General features: G+C 42.4%; 1 protein-coding gene across 5 annotated transcripts in view; it reads right to left on the bottom strand.

Moving 5' to 3' along the window:
* The window catches only part of CASTOR2 (cytosolic arginine sensor for mTORC1 subunit 2), a 116,846-nt gene that overhangs the window by 46,680 nt on the left and 56,586 nt on the right, over nt 1-13,580 (bottom strand). For all 5 annotated transcript variants that reach the window (XM_068210142.1, XM_068210143.1, XM_068210145.1 and 2 more), the window contains exon 2: nt 9,453-9,523. In XM_068210142.1, the coding sequence (XP_068066243.1) occupies nt 9,453-9,523 (71 nt within the window). The remainder of the gene's footprint in view (nt 1-9,452; nt 9,524-13,580) is intronic.

Raw genomic sequence — 13,580 nt, 5'->3', positions numbered from 1 at the left:
TAGGATAACAAACACTGGTCCTTCTTGAGGGGCTGATGCTGAACTTGCAAATCCATGTATCAGAAGGCTGCTTTCTCTCCACTAAAAGCAGCAGCACCTCCTGAGGAAAGAGCTCCATTACAAGAGTCTACTATGAGAGCAACCAAGGACTGATAAAAGGAAATGCTTATACAGAAATCTCTGCTTTCATCTCATTTCAATTACCTCTCCTCTTACGATCCTTGTAACTTGAAACTTTGTCACCAATCTAAAAACTAAGCTAGTTATAGTTTTACAATGATTTTTAAGAATTAAACAAAAAGGAGAAGTGTATTTCCAATGAGATTGGTGCAGTCTGTGAAATGCACAAAAATGCCCACATGGGAAATCTGTCTCTGGTGGCCTCCTTTCATAGCCTTCTACTTGTAATTTCTGTTGGAAGAAACTAAAAACTCAGACTAATATCAAAGTCTGAGTTTAAGAGAAAGAGACAAAGTTCTTGCCAGGCCAGACACTGACCCAGCAATAAAAGGTATTACACAGGAAAGTCAAGTCTATAAACAAAAGCTGCTTTAATGTGTCAACACAACTCCCACCTGGCCATGGACACAGAGGGATGACAGACTCACTGCAGATGACCTGGAGGATCATGAGGAAATGACAGTTTTACAGCAGTGTCTCAGAACAGATATTCAGGTCATTGCAATACAGTGGTAAATAAAGTCTGATTTTGAAGTGCAGATAAGTAGATGTCAGTTTGGACTTCCAGTTAAGGCAAAATCTGATTTGTCCCACAAAGTATGTATGTGACCTGAAACAAGTAATTTGGTCTCCTTTTTATCAGTTTCCTCATATGTGGGAGAAAAGAATTCTTACCTCACAGAGGTCTCATAAGAGAGTAAGTATGAATACACTCCACAAACAAAGCATCATTATTATGTTTGGCTAAAAATGTGGAACATGGTAAGGTAGATTCCAAAAATAATCATTATGTCCACTCTCACTGGAGAGCTGGGTTGGGAAGACAAATCCAGGTTAGGCTCTGATCAGTTTTCAGGAAATCAGGCTGCTCTCTTTCTTCCTCTTCACAGGATAGCACACCACTGATAATGAGCAAATCTGGAAAATTAAAACCAGATTCAATCTCCAAAAGCTGACATTTGCTACGAGAATGAAGAAGGGAGCAAAAATTGGCTTTTTTCTTTATTGACAAGCAATGAAGACTAAAAGTTTGGCTCAAGATGTGTTCAGAGCATGGCTGTGGGTGTGTCTGTCCTGTGCAGGATTGTTTCCTCTGTGCTATGATCAAGAGCTAGGTCCTTCCCAGCCTGTCAGCCATGGCTTTTTGCTCCCAGCCAGGAAAGCACTGCCAAGGCCAGCCTCTGCTCACCCTGCTTCACAAGCAAATGGGATCCACAGCCCAAAAGAACTGAGGATTTTGTCTGATAGTCCAGTAACAGGAACTGCAGAAATCATTTCCCACTTCCTGACAAAACTTTCCCTGTGTTTCAAAAACTCCTGGCAAAGGCTCTGCTCACACACTCTGCAAGCCAGGGGTGGAGAGGACCGAGCCCAGACATTTGAAGGCAATGTTGCCAGCTCTGGTTACTGCCAGCAAGGGGACACAGGTAGCACATTCCACTGAAAAGCCACACCCACAGAAATAAAAGAATATCAAAAGAAGAACCAATGCAGTTGAATTCACATTTACAATTCCTTCAGCATTTTGAAACAAAGCAGCAAAAAAAAAAAAAATTTTTTTTTTTTCTTTTTAAAGACAGTATTTCAGACAAGATTTCACTGGACTGACAGCATAGAGCAAATAATTACATTTCAAACAAGACTGGAAGATGGAGCCACTTAATTCCTAACTGCATGACTGTAACCTTGATGTTGTGAATCTTAATCCTGTGCAAGCTTAAATGGTAAAATATGAGATTTTTAAAAGATTATGTAACTTTTCCCATAAAGGTTATTTTTTCCCATCATAATCTCCAATCTGTTCTACTACAGACCTGATTTGTTCCTTAGGCTGCAAATGCACCCATTGTAAAAGGGAATCCTGAGGGACAGAAACTCCTTCAATTATGATTATTTACAACGGCCCTTGCCTGTTAAGATTATCAAAGCATTTCCACTTGTTTACTAATTAATCTTTACAAGACCTGCTATGAGGTGATTTAATTAGATCATCCCTGTTTCTACGATGAGGAAACTAAGACACAATGAGAGACTTGTCCAAGGTGAAACAGAAAAGCCTGCAGCAGACCTATGAACTTCACCATAGTGCTCTGGTTCCCTGTGCCTTCACCTTGCAATTGCAACAGCAAAGCTGCTCCCTTGAGAAAGGCTCACTTGCCCTTGGAGAAGCCCTTCCACAAACCCTAGATGACTGTGACTATCAGTCCAAAAGCCTGAAGAAGATGATGGTTGGCCAGTGTGTCACCATCAGCTTAATACTACATGCAAAGAATAAAACATCTCCCCTTTGTTTTAACTGCACGAGAATTAGCTCAAAGCATCAAGCAAATCCTCCTCAAAAGATAACTGTTAGTTTGGAGTCACACACATGCATCATTCTGCATTTCTAGAGTCAGACAGAAGGATTTCAACTGATTCTAGTGAAAACCAAACAACTAGACATATTGCACTGGGATTATGAGTTACCCTTGATCCATCATTAGTTCTGGAGATTTTGTACCTGGAAAAACTGATCATTGGCACCAGGAGAAAATAAAGTTGATTAAGTTTTTGGGCACAAAACCTGCAACCTCTGCCTGAGTGTCTCTGTCTGGGTACAGACAGGATTTAAGTTTGTTTGGTTTTCCAATCTCACGTGATCAGGAGAATCCTCCAAGCCTGTCAGGAACAAAAATTTTCTCACCTTGATGAATGACTGCTGATCTTTGAGAAACCTAAGGCATCTCCTGCACTCATGAGAACATCTGGCAAACCTACTCAGAGACCAACCCTGGGGAGTGCTGCACACTGGAATTTTGCAATGATTACCACAAAAGAGATGTTTTCTCTGTTTGCAGATGATGACAGAGTGTTTTTTCCATGGGTTACTGAAGATTCCATTTCTAGACTGAGCATTTATGAGATGCCAAGGCGGAGGAAATCCACTTCCTTGTCCAGGTCATGAACTTGATAAAAATATGGTTTAAATGTAAAGTAGATTGATAGCTAGCAAAGATTGGGAACTGATGTTTGAACGTTTCCAGCCATGGGAAAAGGGACTAATTTTGCAGCTTGTACCACTGATTTCTCAGCTTTCCTTCTGCTTCACTTCTCAGCCTATGATGGGGGCAACAGCACTTACCCATCTCTCACAAAGTTCTCCATATAAAATTCACTTAAAAAGTAGGGAAAGATGAGAAATCACAGTCTTACCAGCACTTACAATATATAAATGCTTCAAAAGGTCTTAAAGCATGTGTTCAGCCTTGGTTCTTCCTTGCACATTTAGCACCCTGGCGTGTCTCCTTACAGCTGGCAGACTGCAGTGCAAACAAGGCAAGTCATCCTCTCCCCTCAAGTCCACCCTTCAGAAAAAACCAGAAATGCACCAGTGGAAGAACAAGCAGATGGTCAAATGCTCTCTAGTGAAAAAAAAATAAGGAGGGCTGCTACTTTTCTGTTGAGCTGCCTCCTGATCTTACAGAACAACCTAGAATTTCAATGAATTGTTCGATTGTTTCAGTCAGAAAAGCTTTGTAGGTCCTGCATTTATGAGAAGGGTTGATAAAAATGAGCCCTGGTATCTATCTGCTCATTTATCTTGGACTTAGGAAAGTACTAGGAAGCAGCCAAGATGTAATAAATTTAAAGGAAGAAATCATGGCCAGTCAAGTGGTTCAGGAAGGGAAGTCTTGGCTTTCTCACCACAGGCTGTGAAACAAAAATAGATATCAATACACACCCATCTGCTGGAGGAAACAGTGAAAAATATGTATTATTTATGCAGTACTTCTTTAAATAGGAGTGAGCAGAGAAACTGAACCAAAAGACTTTATGTGGCAGGTTACAAACAGAAGGAATAATATATGCTGTCAATATTTGCAAACCCACTCGCATACAAGCTCTAAGAAGTGCTCCTTTCCCCATGTGACACAAAGCAGACCTTGGACTATTACATATTTGTCATTTTCCTCCCTTCCCCCAAAAGCTTTAACCACCAAACCCTACTGCCTCTTGGGAGAAGGCAGAAATCTCACGTAATCACAGACCCCCAATATGTTTATTGATCAATATCAGCAGAGATGCATTCCAGGAAAAGCCTCCCCAACCAAGCACGTATTTCTAATAAGGCAATAGTCAAATCCCCACATTTTAATTTGAATTTAGGTCATTAATACCACATTACTTAAAAACTTAAAAACTCCAGACAAAGTATAGCCTAGCCAATACAGAGATCAGAAGACACTGATTGTACAAGTGTTTAGTAGAGAAAAACATGTTCTGCCTAGCAACCACAGGCACTCCTGGCCGTCCGGAGGAGGAATCTAACACTATAAATGTCAGCAAGCAACTTAAGCCACTGTGCTTCAGATACAAAGGCCTAATCAGAGGGCAATCAAAAATTAAATAAAAAATAGTTATTGAAGGAATATTCAGAAAACCAGATGCAATTATTAGTTTGCTTCCCTCTGTAACTTTGAATAAAGATTGCTCCTAGCTAGATGGGTTCTGTGCTTGGACTTATTTATAAGCTGTTTTCTCGCCCAGTTTATATACAGGAAAAGAGAGAGAACACTGAAAGCAATTTACCATTTTGATGTTATTGAAATAGGAACTCAGTGTAGTACTTAAGTATGTGATGGTCCTGAATCCAAGCTCAGACAGGGTTGTCTGAAGATGATGGTTATCTAAACAAAGCACTGCCAGCAAGATGGTTTTTTCATTTTTATCCTTTTTTTATTAGAAAGGATTTTTTTTCTGCCACTATAACTAGCTGAGTTAGTTCAAACAGTTCCATTATTTTAATGTACTGGACAATTTATTGTGAAGTATGAGCTAAGACTAAGAATTTCCTCCAAGAAAATGTGTCAATGAATGGATTTCTGGCCTTAGAGAAGTTACTAGCCATATCAGGCAGCCAAAGAAGGTTTAAGGAAGGACTGTAATGCCCATCTTGCAGATGAACCTCAGTGTGAGGAGACCAAGAGTCTTGCTCTGTGTTCACACAGTGGATCTGCATCTCAGAAGGATGTTTCTCACTGCTGCTTCAGTACTGAAATTAAATGGCTTTTCCTTTCTGGTTCTGATCCAGAAGAGATCAGCCAGGACCTAAGGTCTGCAATATTATTGCTGACTGCAATAATCTACATGGAATAGGCTTACCAGTTCTAGGAGAAAGAAGACCAGAGTACATGATGTGTTTCCTTCACCCCAAATTTCCCTGAACCTTAGAATATGCACATTTACCAATTTGAAAATCACAGTGATTCACTCCTCCCTTGACCCTAGCACTTGATTTCCTTTTCCCTTCTTCAATATCTTCAAAGTTCACTGCACACATGAAAGATTGCACCCAAGGGACACCAACCAAGTGCCAAGGTGGGGAAGCCAGTAACCTCACCTTGAAAATGTTAGCAACACGTTGTTTTGCTATTGACTTAATCTTCAGGACAGCTTCACCTGGGTGACAGACTGTCCCAGGCCCCATTTATGCAGATGTTCCCAGTGCATATAAACAGGGTTTCCAAGATGGTGGCTACCTTCAGGTGTGATTGCATGTGTTTGAATTCAGCATGTAAAAGCTAAAACCTTTGATGAACAGAGACTACTGGAAGCAGCAAGACCACAGGCTAGAAGCTCTGTTCAGGCAGCTGCCCAGAGACAGTGAGTCTGTCCTTGCTGCTCTCTGAAAAAGGAACAGACTATGCAGAGAACACGGAGCTATGGTGTATCTGCACATGCACAAACAGCTCCTGCTTTCAGCCAAACTTTGGGGAAAAAAGCAAACCAGCCAAACAAATATTCCTGTACTTCAGGGAGCAGCAGCCACTCCACCTTTCTGTCATGTGCTGGCTGTGCAGCAGGGGGATAAATGCCAGGACCATACACGGCTATCCAAGCACCCCACTAGCTGAGACATTTGTCTTCATGCAGGAGGGCCCATGGTCAAACTTCTCCTCCTAGTTCATCTCAGTATCAGCCAGGAAAAGAGCTTTCTGTGCACAGTTCCCTGGGTTATTTGCTGAATAAAATTCTTTCTCATTAGCAGGCCAAAGCCCAAGAAACAGCCACTGGAACAAACAAAGTTCTGTGCAAATATAATCCCCACCTCACCACCAGGGAATTAAAGCCAAGAATTAGGCTGTAGCCATTCCCTTTCAGCACACTGAATGCTTAAGCAAGTTACAGCTTTGCACTGTGGACATTTTCTGGGGAGAAGAACGCCTGCTTTACCAGCCCAACTTGACGCTCTCAGTGGAACAAGCCTAGGGATTATTTTTTGACAAAATAGTTATGAATGATTACTGCATGTCAGTATGTTTTAAGTGTTAACCTCAAGGATTGATGAAAGTGCTGTTATTTCTTCAGCCTGCTCTTTTCCCATCAGTGGTATTTGTGATGTGCTGGAGAAAGGGCCTGGCTAACATGGAAGATGCCAGCTAACAGAACCTTCTCATTGCTGCTGCAGCAAAAATTCATATAGGTGCCTGCAAAAGAAAGGTTCTCATTTCCCACACAGAAAAACCTCTCCTTCAGAGACTTACTTGAGTTTCACAAGCACTGCAAGGAAAAAAAGTTATCTGGAAATAAAAAGGAAGTAATTTACTGTTGGACTTGCTATCTGAACTGCTCATCAAAGGTGCAGATCTACCCTGCAATTCTTGAGCTGAATTTGGCACTTCACTACTCAGGACAAGAGGCAGCCGATGCACTCGAGGCAGACATAATTGGTGCTGTTTTGCAAGAAGGTGGGATGCTGCAACTCGGAGATTTTGATTCTGTTCAAACCCATGTGCTGATTACAGGCTATACAATGGAAAAGTGAACTTTCTCTTGCTGAGACATTTCTAGCTAGACTGTCACTTCTCCTGGACTTCTCCAGACTATGAAAAACTTACACCACACTTAATTGAGGAGCAGGGATGGAACTGCACACAGGACTAACCCTGAGATGAAGCTTTGGATATGGTGGCGACAATTCAGAAAGAAGAACATGGGCTGGACACAAACACGAAGGACATGGGGGCTGTGGCAGGAGAGTTAGCAGGATGTGGTGTATACAGGTCTTACCAGCATCACTTACAAGGGAAAGCACAGAAAAGGTGATGAAGCCAGCAGCTCTGTGACACTACTGCTAGGCTGGGTTTTGCACCTGGCTTCCACACCACGCTGTAGCAGAGGATGGCCTTAGCATACTCCCTACTTCCCATGCACTGCCTGGAAGTTGATCTTGTCTCCTGCAAAGCCCTGCTTTAGCAGCCCAACTGCACATGGTGTATTTGAAAAAAAACCAGGGATGTTCTGAGCCCAAAGCACAGCCACAGGAAGGTACGTGGGCACTGTGACTTTCAGCACCAAGCTCAGGTGGCAGAGATAGCCAAAGAAACAGAAGATCCAGAAGACTGCTGCTTTGAATTGCAGCAGCACTGCCTGGTTCACAGAGATAACCTGGGACATGCAGCTTCTTGAGGACAGCGGTTGTGGCAGACCTGGGATTTGCTCTGAGCACAACCAACGGTGCACAGTGCAACAGTCCCTCAGTACAGATGAGCAAGACCAGTGCTTGAGCTCACCTTTGTTTCAAGCCAGTATAACCTCCAGAGAGATAAACAGCACTGTGGCTGCTGGAGACTCTACAGGGGTGGTTGCAATTCAACTTGTCACCAGTGACTGAGTTGAAAAATCTGTGTCATGCCAACTGGGCAGAGAAACAAGTGCCATGGAGGTCAGAACAGACACGATGCTGGAGATGAGCATCCCCCTGGCACATCCCACCTGCAGGTTCAGTGACACAGACTCCCTCCTAAGAATCAGAATCTCTGGGTTTCTTGCTGTGCCACGTGCTGTTGCCTCTTGGAAAACAACCCAGAAACTTTCTCCTCCTTTAGTGAGCCTTCACTTAAAATAAAGCTGTTAGAGGGAGGCTCTGCATCCTACTGTCATGGCAAAACCAAATTAGAATTGATTTTCCTCAGTTGCCACTGATAACAAAAAAGCTGATACTACATATAGTAGTAAAATTCTTGTGCATATGCCCCTTAGAAAAATACAACAAGGGACACTGGCAGCAGAACCCTACGTCATCTCTTCTAGGATCAAAAGTACATGGCATACTGTACTTTTCAGTACAATCAAACCTCAGAACTTCCAAATTATAACAGATACAGCTGTAAAGATCCAGTCAGCATTCTCAGCCTAGTGATTCATTTGCTAAAATCTTCATGTACCACTGTACTGGTCTAAAATGTTGCTTGTTCTATCATGTTTGTGAGTATTCCTGAAGAAGAAAAGGGCCAACTTCAGCAAGGTTACTGATCATAAAACTCTGTACTAAATAAAGTTTCAAATAAAGTTTCAAATTTTCTCCTTATAGTTTGGGTATTATAAAACCATTGAATATTACAGTGTCACAAGAAGGTTCTCAAGACTTAATTCCTATTCAGGAATGAAATCCTCTTTTTTCATATTTTAATGAATTTTCTCTGACCTGAAAATGTGTAGACTTTGAATTCCAAACACAGAAAGAGTAACTGAACAGAACTAATAACAGCTGCCCAATACTTCCTCATTCCCTCACCTCAATAACACTGTTACAAACAAAACCTCCACACATGATAAAGGTTATTACAAACTATTTCCATCTACAAAGCCAAACCATTCTCTACATCAGCTCTTGCACAATGCCAAGAATCTGCAGCTCTCAAGCACGTGCCAACCACCTTCTGTGACACACGACCAACTCCACCTTTGACCTCTTCAGCCACTCCAGGTAAAGATGGCACACTTAGTACAGGGAGAGCTGGGTGTAAGAAAGGGGGATAAATCACAGCTTACAGAGATGAGCCAAAGGAGCCCAGTCACAGCTCCACAGCATTGTGCAGGCTGTAAAGATGATGCAAACAAGTGCTCCTTTCAAAGATAGAGGTTGACAGAAGCTGGAAATGCAAGATGTGGTATACTTATGGAGGCTTGGGGACACAGGCCAGCTCATTTTAATGCAATCGTACGCAGAGGGTTTTGTTTTTTCAAACCTGCTTAAATTACTCTTTAAGACTTGTGTGTGATCCTCTCCCAGCATTCAAATATATTCATATTCAATGTCTGAATTGCCTTGCTCAGCATAGCAGCAGAGACAGTGTGCTTAAGTGATCAAAGCACCTTTCAGAGCTGTGCTACCAGCACTTACAAACAGACTTGTTTTACAAACATTTTGGTTTACAGTCTCAGTGAGATGACATGTTTTCCTCATCCACCCCATGCTGGATACCGAAGTGGCACGTGCTGACACTTACCTAGGAAGCCCTCTTCATCCACAATGATGGTGTAGTCCTCAGGGGTTTCTGTGAGGCTGAAGAACTTGCACCTGGCAAAGGCAAACAGCAGGAGAACATGATTAGCACCTGAACTGAGCAGAGCCTCGTCTTCCACCTAAAATGGAAATCCTGTCCCATCCAAGCTGTGCTGAAGGAAAGAGTCACAGTCTGATGTTTATGGAGAGGCCCGAGGCATTAACAGACCTGGATTTTATTTCTGGGTAGCTCATACTGTGTGACCCATATTCCCTGCTGCCTGCCTATGCACAATGAAGCTGGTAAAACTCTTATTATTTTTATTACTTAGTTCTTAGTTACTTTTCTTAATTACCATATCCCTTAAGGCTTCACATCACATCCAGGACCAGCTGTGTTGCACTGACACAGAGCAAAAAACTTTGCTCACTGACTGCTCACTCCAGCACCCTCCAAAAGCATTTCTATGGTTCACACATGCACCTTTTTGCCCACTGAAGTTTCTTGCCTTATCAAGGTTGAACATCTAACCTCTCAACTAAGCCCCAGTATCTCTTCTTGCTCCTTCAGAGGCTTTTGCCACCAGCAGACAGCATCCCCATTTCCTGTGCTGGTCCTCTCCCCTTCCTGGGGTGCTCCTGGTGAAGAAGAGTGGTAGCAGCCATCAAGCCAATGGACACAAAGCTGAGCTTTCCCCCTGCCTGATCCCCTGTGGCCTCTGTTCTGTTCCATCTTCTGACATCACAGGCGTTCTGACACCCCAGCTCATTCACCATTTAACACAATGTCACCTCTAACAGGAAATACAAATCAAATGTGACATAGGATTCTTCCACTGCAGACATACAAACAAAAAAAGCTTCAGCCTTAAGGCTTAACACCACATATAGTTACAAAGATTTTTTTTTCCTGACACACCAACATATGTACATCAACATCTACTGAAAAAAACCCAGCTTCTGTCTAGGTGGTCCCTAGCAATAGCTGGAAGGTTAGCATGACATTTTGCAAGCTCATGTTCACCTTCAGCAGAGCATCAGCACAATGCTGGCCAGCATCCTCAACACCCACAGCACTCCTGGGCCCTCCAGGAGAATGCCAGAGCATGTGGACTAACTGTGCTTGTTGCCTAAGACCAGGAGAAATTTTTTCCCTCTAAATTGGGTGCAGCAGGAAGAGCATGTGTCTCTAAGAAACAAAGAGCAGGATTTCACAGTTACACTACAATACTCTCAAATTTATCTGAGACAGCCTACAGAGAATGTTTTAAATACTAGAAAAATAGAGATTGATCTCCAGGCTCCCAAATTTCACAGCATCTTCACAGTGCAATTTCTGCATGAAGCACATTTCAGCAGGATTCAAGAACCAGGGACTACCAGGACTTCTCAGCACTGCTGAGCATCTGTGTCCAAAAGTCTTCAAGACTTCTGAAAGTCTGGAAGCCCATACTAGTGGCTCAAGACATCAAAAAATGAAAGCATTCACTTAATAAAGAATCAGATGAAAACCTGGCTTCAACATTCTTTTGACTGGCTGAAAAGAACAAACATAGCAGCTATCCCCTCCAAAAGCAACAGGGAGAAAAATGAGATGGATGCTGCCCTCCTCCATCACCTCATCAGAAAACTGAGAGGAAACAACACACAGTTCAATTAGTGGTCTGCCATGTAACCAACAGGATTTCATGGACATGGAAAGTATCAGACAACCTGCCTTTAGAGACCTGTCCTATTTTCCTGGAAGCATCCATCACAACAATCAAGCATAACACTCCCTCCTAGCACAGACATATCATTACAAAATACAGACGTGGCCCCACCACAATAGAAACCACAACTTAATTATTTTGTGTCATTGGTAATAGCTGCTGTGACAGCCACATTTACCAACTCAACTCTCTCCAGGAATAGTGCCAAAAGAAGCAGGAAATAGCAGCAGTTCAATTTTTTTACCATCACTTCTAAGCTGCACGAGACTGCTACCAGTGCAAGGGGTAATACAAGCTGGGCAAAAAGGACTTGTGGGGTATTGCTTCAGGTGGGTTCCAGGAGGCAGAAGTGTTTGTTACAGTGGATGAATTCCCTAGAGAAGTCACTGAAATAAAATTCTTTGCTACTACTGCCTGAGTCACATGCATACTGAGTAGAGAGAAGCCAGAGGTCCTAAAGGAGAAAACATTAATATTAAAAACCTAACCTTTCCTGATCTGTGATGGCATTTACGGAAGAATTTTTTACTAGAACAGTAATATGTGTCTGCGTGCACACACTGACCCAGCAGAAGAAGAATGATTGTGACAGATGCCAGTTTCTGGGCACACATCTAAATATGCTGATATTTAAGGGATATGTACACAAGAAATCCTGTAATTGCTGCCTCAGAACTCATGTCAAAGCCTCATATCTCCATACACCACCTCAAAGGCCAGTCCTCAACTCAGTTAAGTTCTGTAAAAGGTCAGGGCCACAGAGCCATCTGAATTTAAGAGCGAAATCTTTCCCCAGCACAGAGAAGACCAGTAGTTCTTGCAATATACATTCACTTAGCTCAAGCCAATGATGCATTCTTTTCCCAGAGGAAATCTAAACATGAAAAATTGGAATTGCAAACTTTATGTGATAGGAAAAAGGAACTCAATGTCATCTCTCTCTCCCACATTACACCACACATGCCTCTTCCATTCAAGTTATTTCAATAATTGCTATTTCCTCTTAAACCAGTCTTCAATAAGCTGAATGCCAACAGCATCTTCTATTATCACACCAAAGCCAAGAAAGGAAAAGAATTGCCCTTTAATAATTTTGAGACATCAGACAAACAGTATTTCTCTAAGTACATGTGGAAACCCTATATGTAGGAAGACAGTATTTTTAGTTTCCTAATAGCCAAACCTTAGAAGGGTTATTTTGGATTTCTGCCATCTCAGTGTTTAAGCACATTTCCACTTAAGCACTGTTGCTGACTTTGACTGCCTGACAACATATGCCTTTTTCTGGCAATGCCACAAATGTAGACCAATCTATTATTAGATTAGATCTTTGAAACTGCAAAGCTTACACTGTGTATGGAAGAAATACTCAAGCTTGCACAGAGCAGGAAAGTGCCTATGGGATGCAGCAACAGCATCATTTCAGTTTGCAAACAGTACTCCAGTCTCCATGGGAGAAGGGAGCAGGAAAGTGGAGTGCTTGGCTGTGCTTGCAGGTCCACACCAGAAGTGTCTCCTCCAGACATTTGGTCTTCTAGGTCTGCTGAGATCACAAGAGTGGTAATACTGGGACAAATGTGACTTCTATTTGTTCTGGGTCACACACAGAGCACAAGTTTCTGGGAATACTGCTGTGGGTCATTTGGAAGTTCAGTACAGACAATGGTCTTTAAGGAAGACCACAAGTCCTACCTCCTTATTTATAAAGAAACTGCTTAGTTCATTGTTGTCTCAGCAGGATGAAGTGTTACAAAACTGCTTGCCCTATGGAAAAGATTCATTCCAGAAGCACGTGGGCAGCTGGTCTCCCCACATGTAGGAAACCATGGCCAAATGCCATTCAAGGCAGTCAAATGCAAAGTCTGGAAGTAACACAGAAGTTTGCAAAGAAGCAGTTGAACTGAACAGCAATTTAGAAGCAGCAGCAGCAAGTTCATCTCTGTGAATATGACAGACAGAATTAGTTCCAGGCTGTCTTCCCATTTGAGATGAGGAGGGATTTGTACACTTTACTCTGTAGGTTATCATGACAATATATATTCTTATTACAGAATAAGACACATGCTAATAATCTAATTCTTGGTGATCCTTTTTGCAGTTTTTAAATAATGACAAGAGGAAGATTCAATGCAACATCTTGTGAGACATATTTGGAAAGCAGTAAAGGACACCTGTGCTGTTAATGACATAGAGGACTATTAAAGGGTGGGCAACTCCTGCTGAGCACTGAGCACTCCCTGGCTCTCCAGTTCTCTTCATCCCATGGATGGGGTCCCACAGTCCCGGATGGTGCAGTGTTGCTGTCAGGGCACAGGGGTGGTAGCAATCACTACCTGTTGCTCTTCCACCTTCAGCAGTCCTACTGCAGAAGGGTCCTTTAAGAGACCAGGCAAGGTATTCAGCTGCCTAATTTCCTCTGT

This window comes from Anomalospiza imberbis, chromosome 20, assembly GCF_031753505.1.
Source record: "Anomalospiza imberbis isolate Cuckoo-Finch-1a 21T00152 chromosome 20, ASM3175350v1, whole genome shotgun sequence".
NCBI classification, from domain to species: domain Eukaryota; kingdom Metazoa; phylum Chordata; class Aves; order Passeriformes; family Viduidae; genus Anomalospiza; species Anomalospiza imberbis.
The sequence above is the reverse complement of the archived record's forward strand: the minus strand, read 5'-3'. Positions and strand labels throughout refer to the sequence as shown.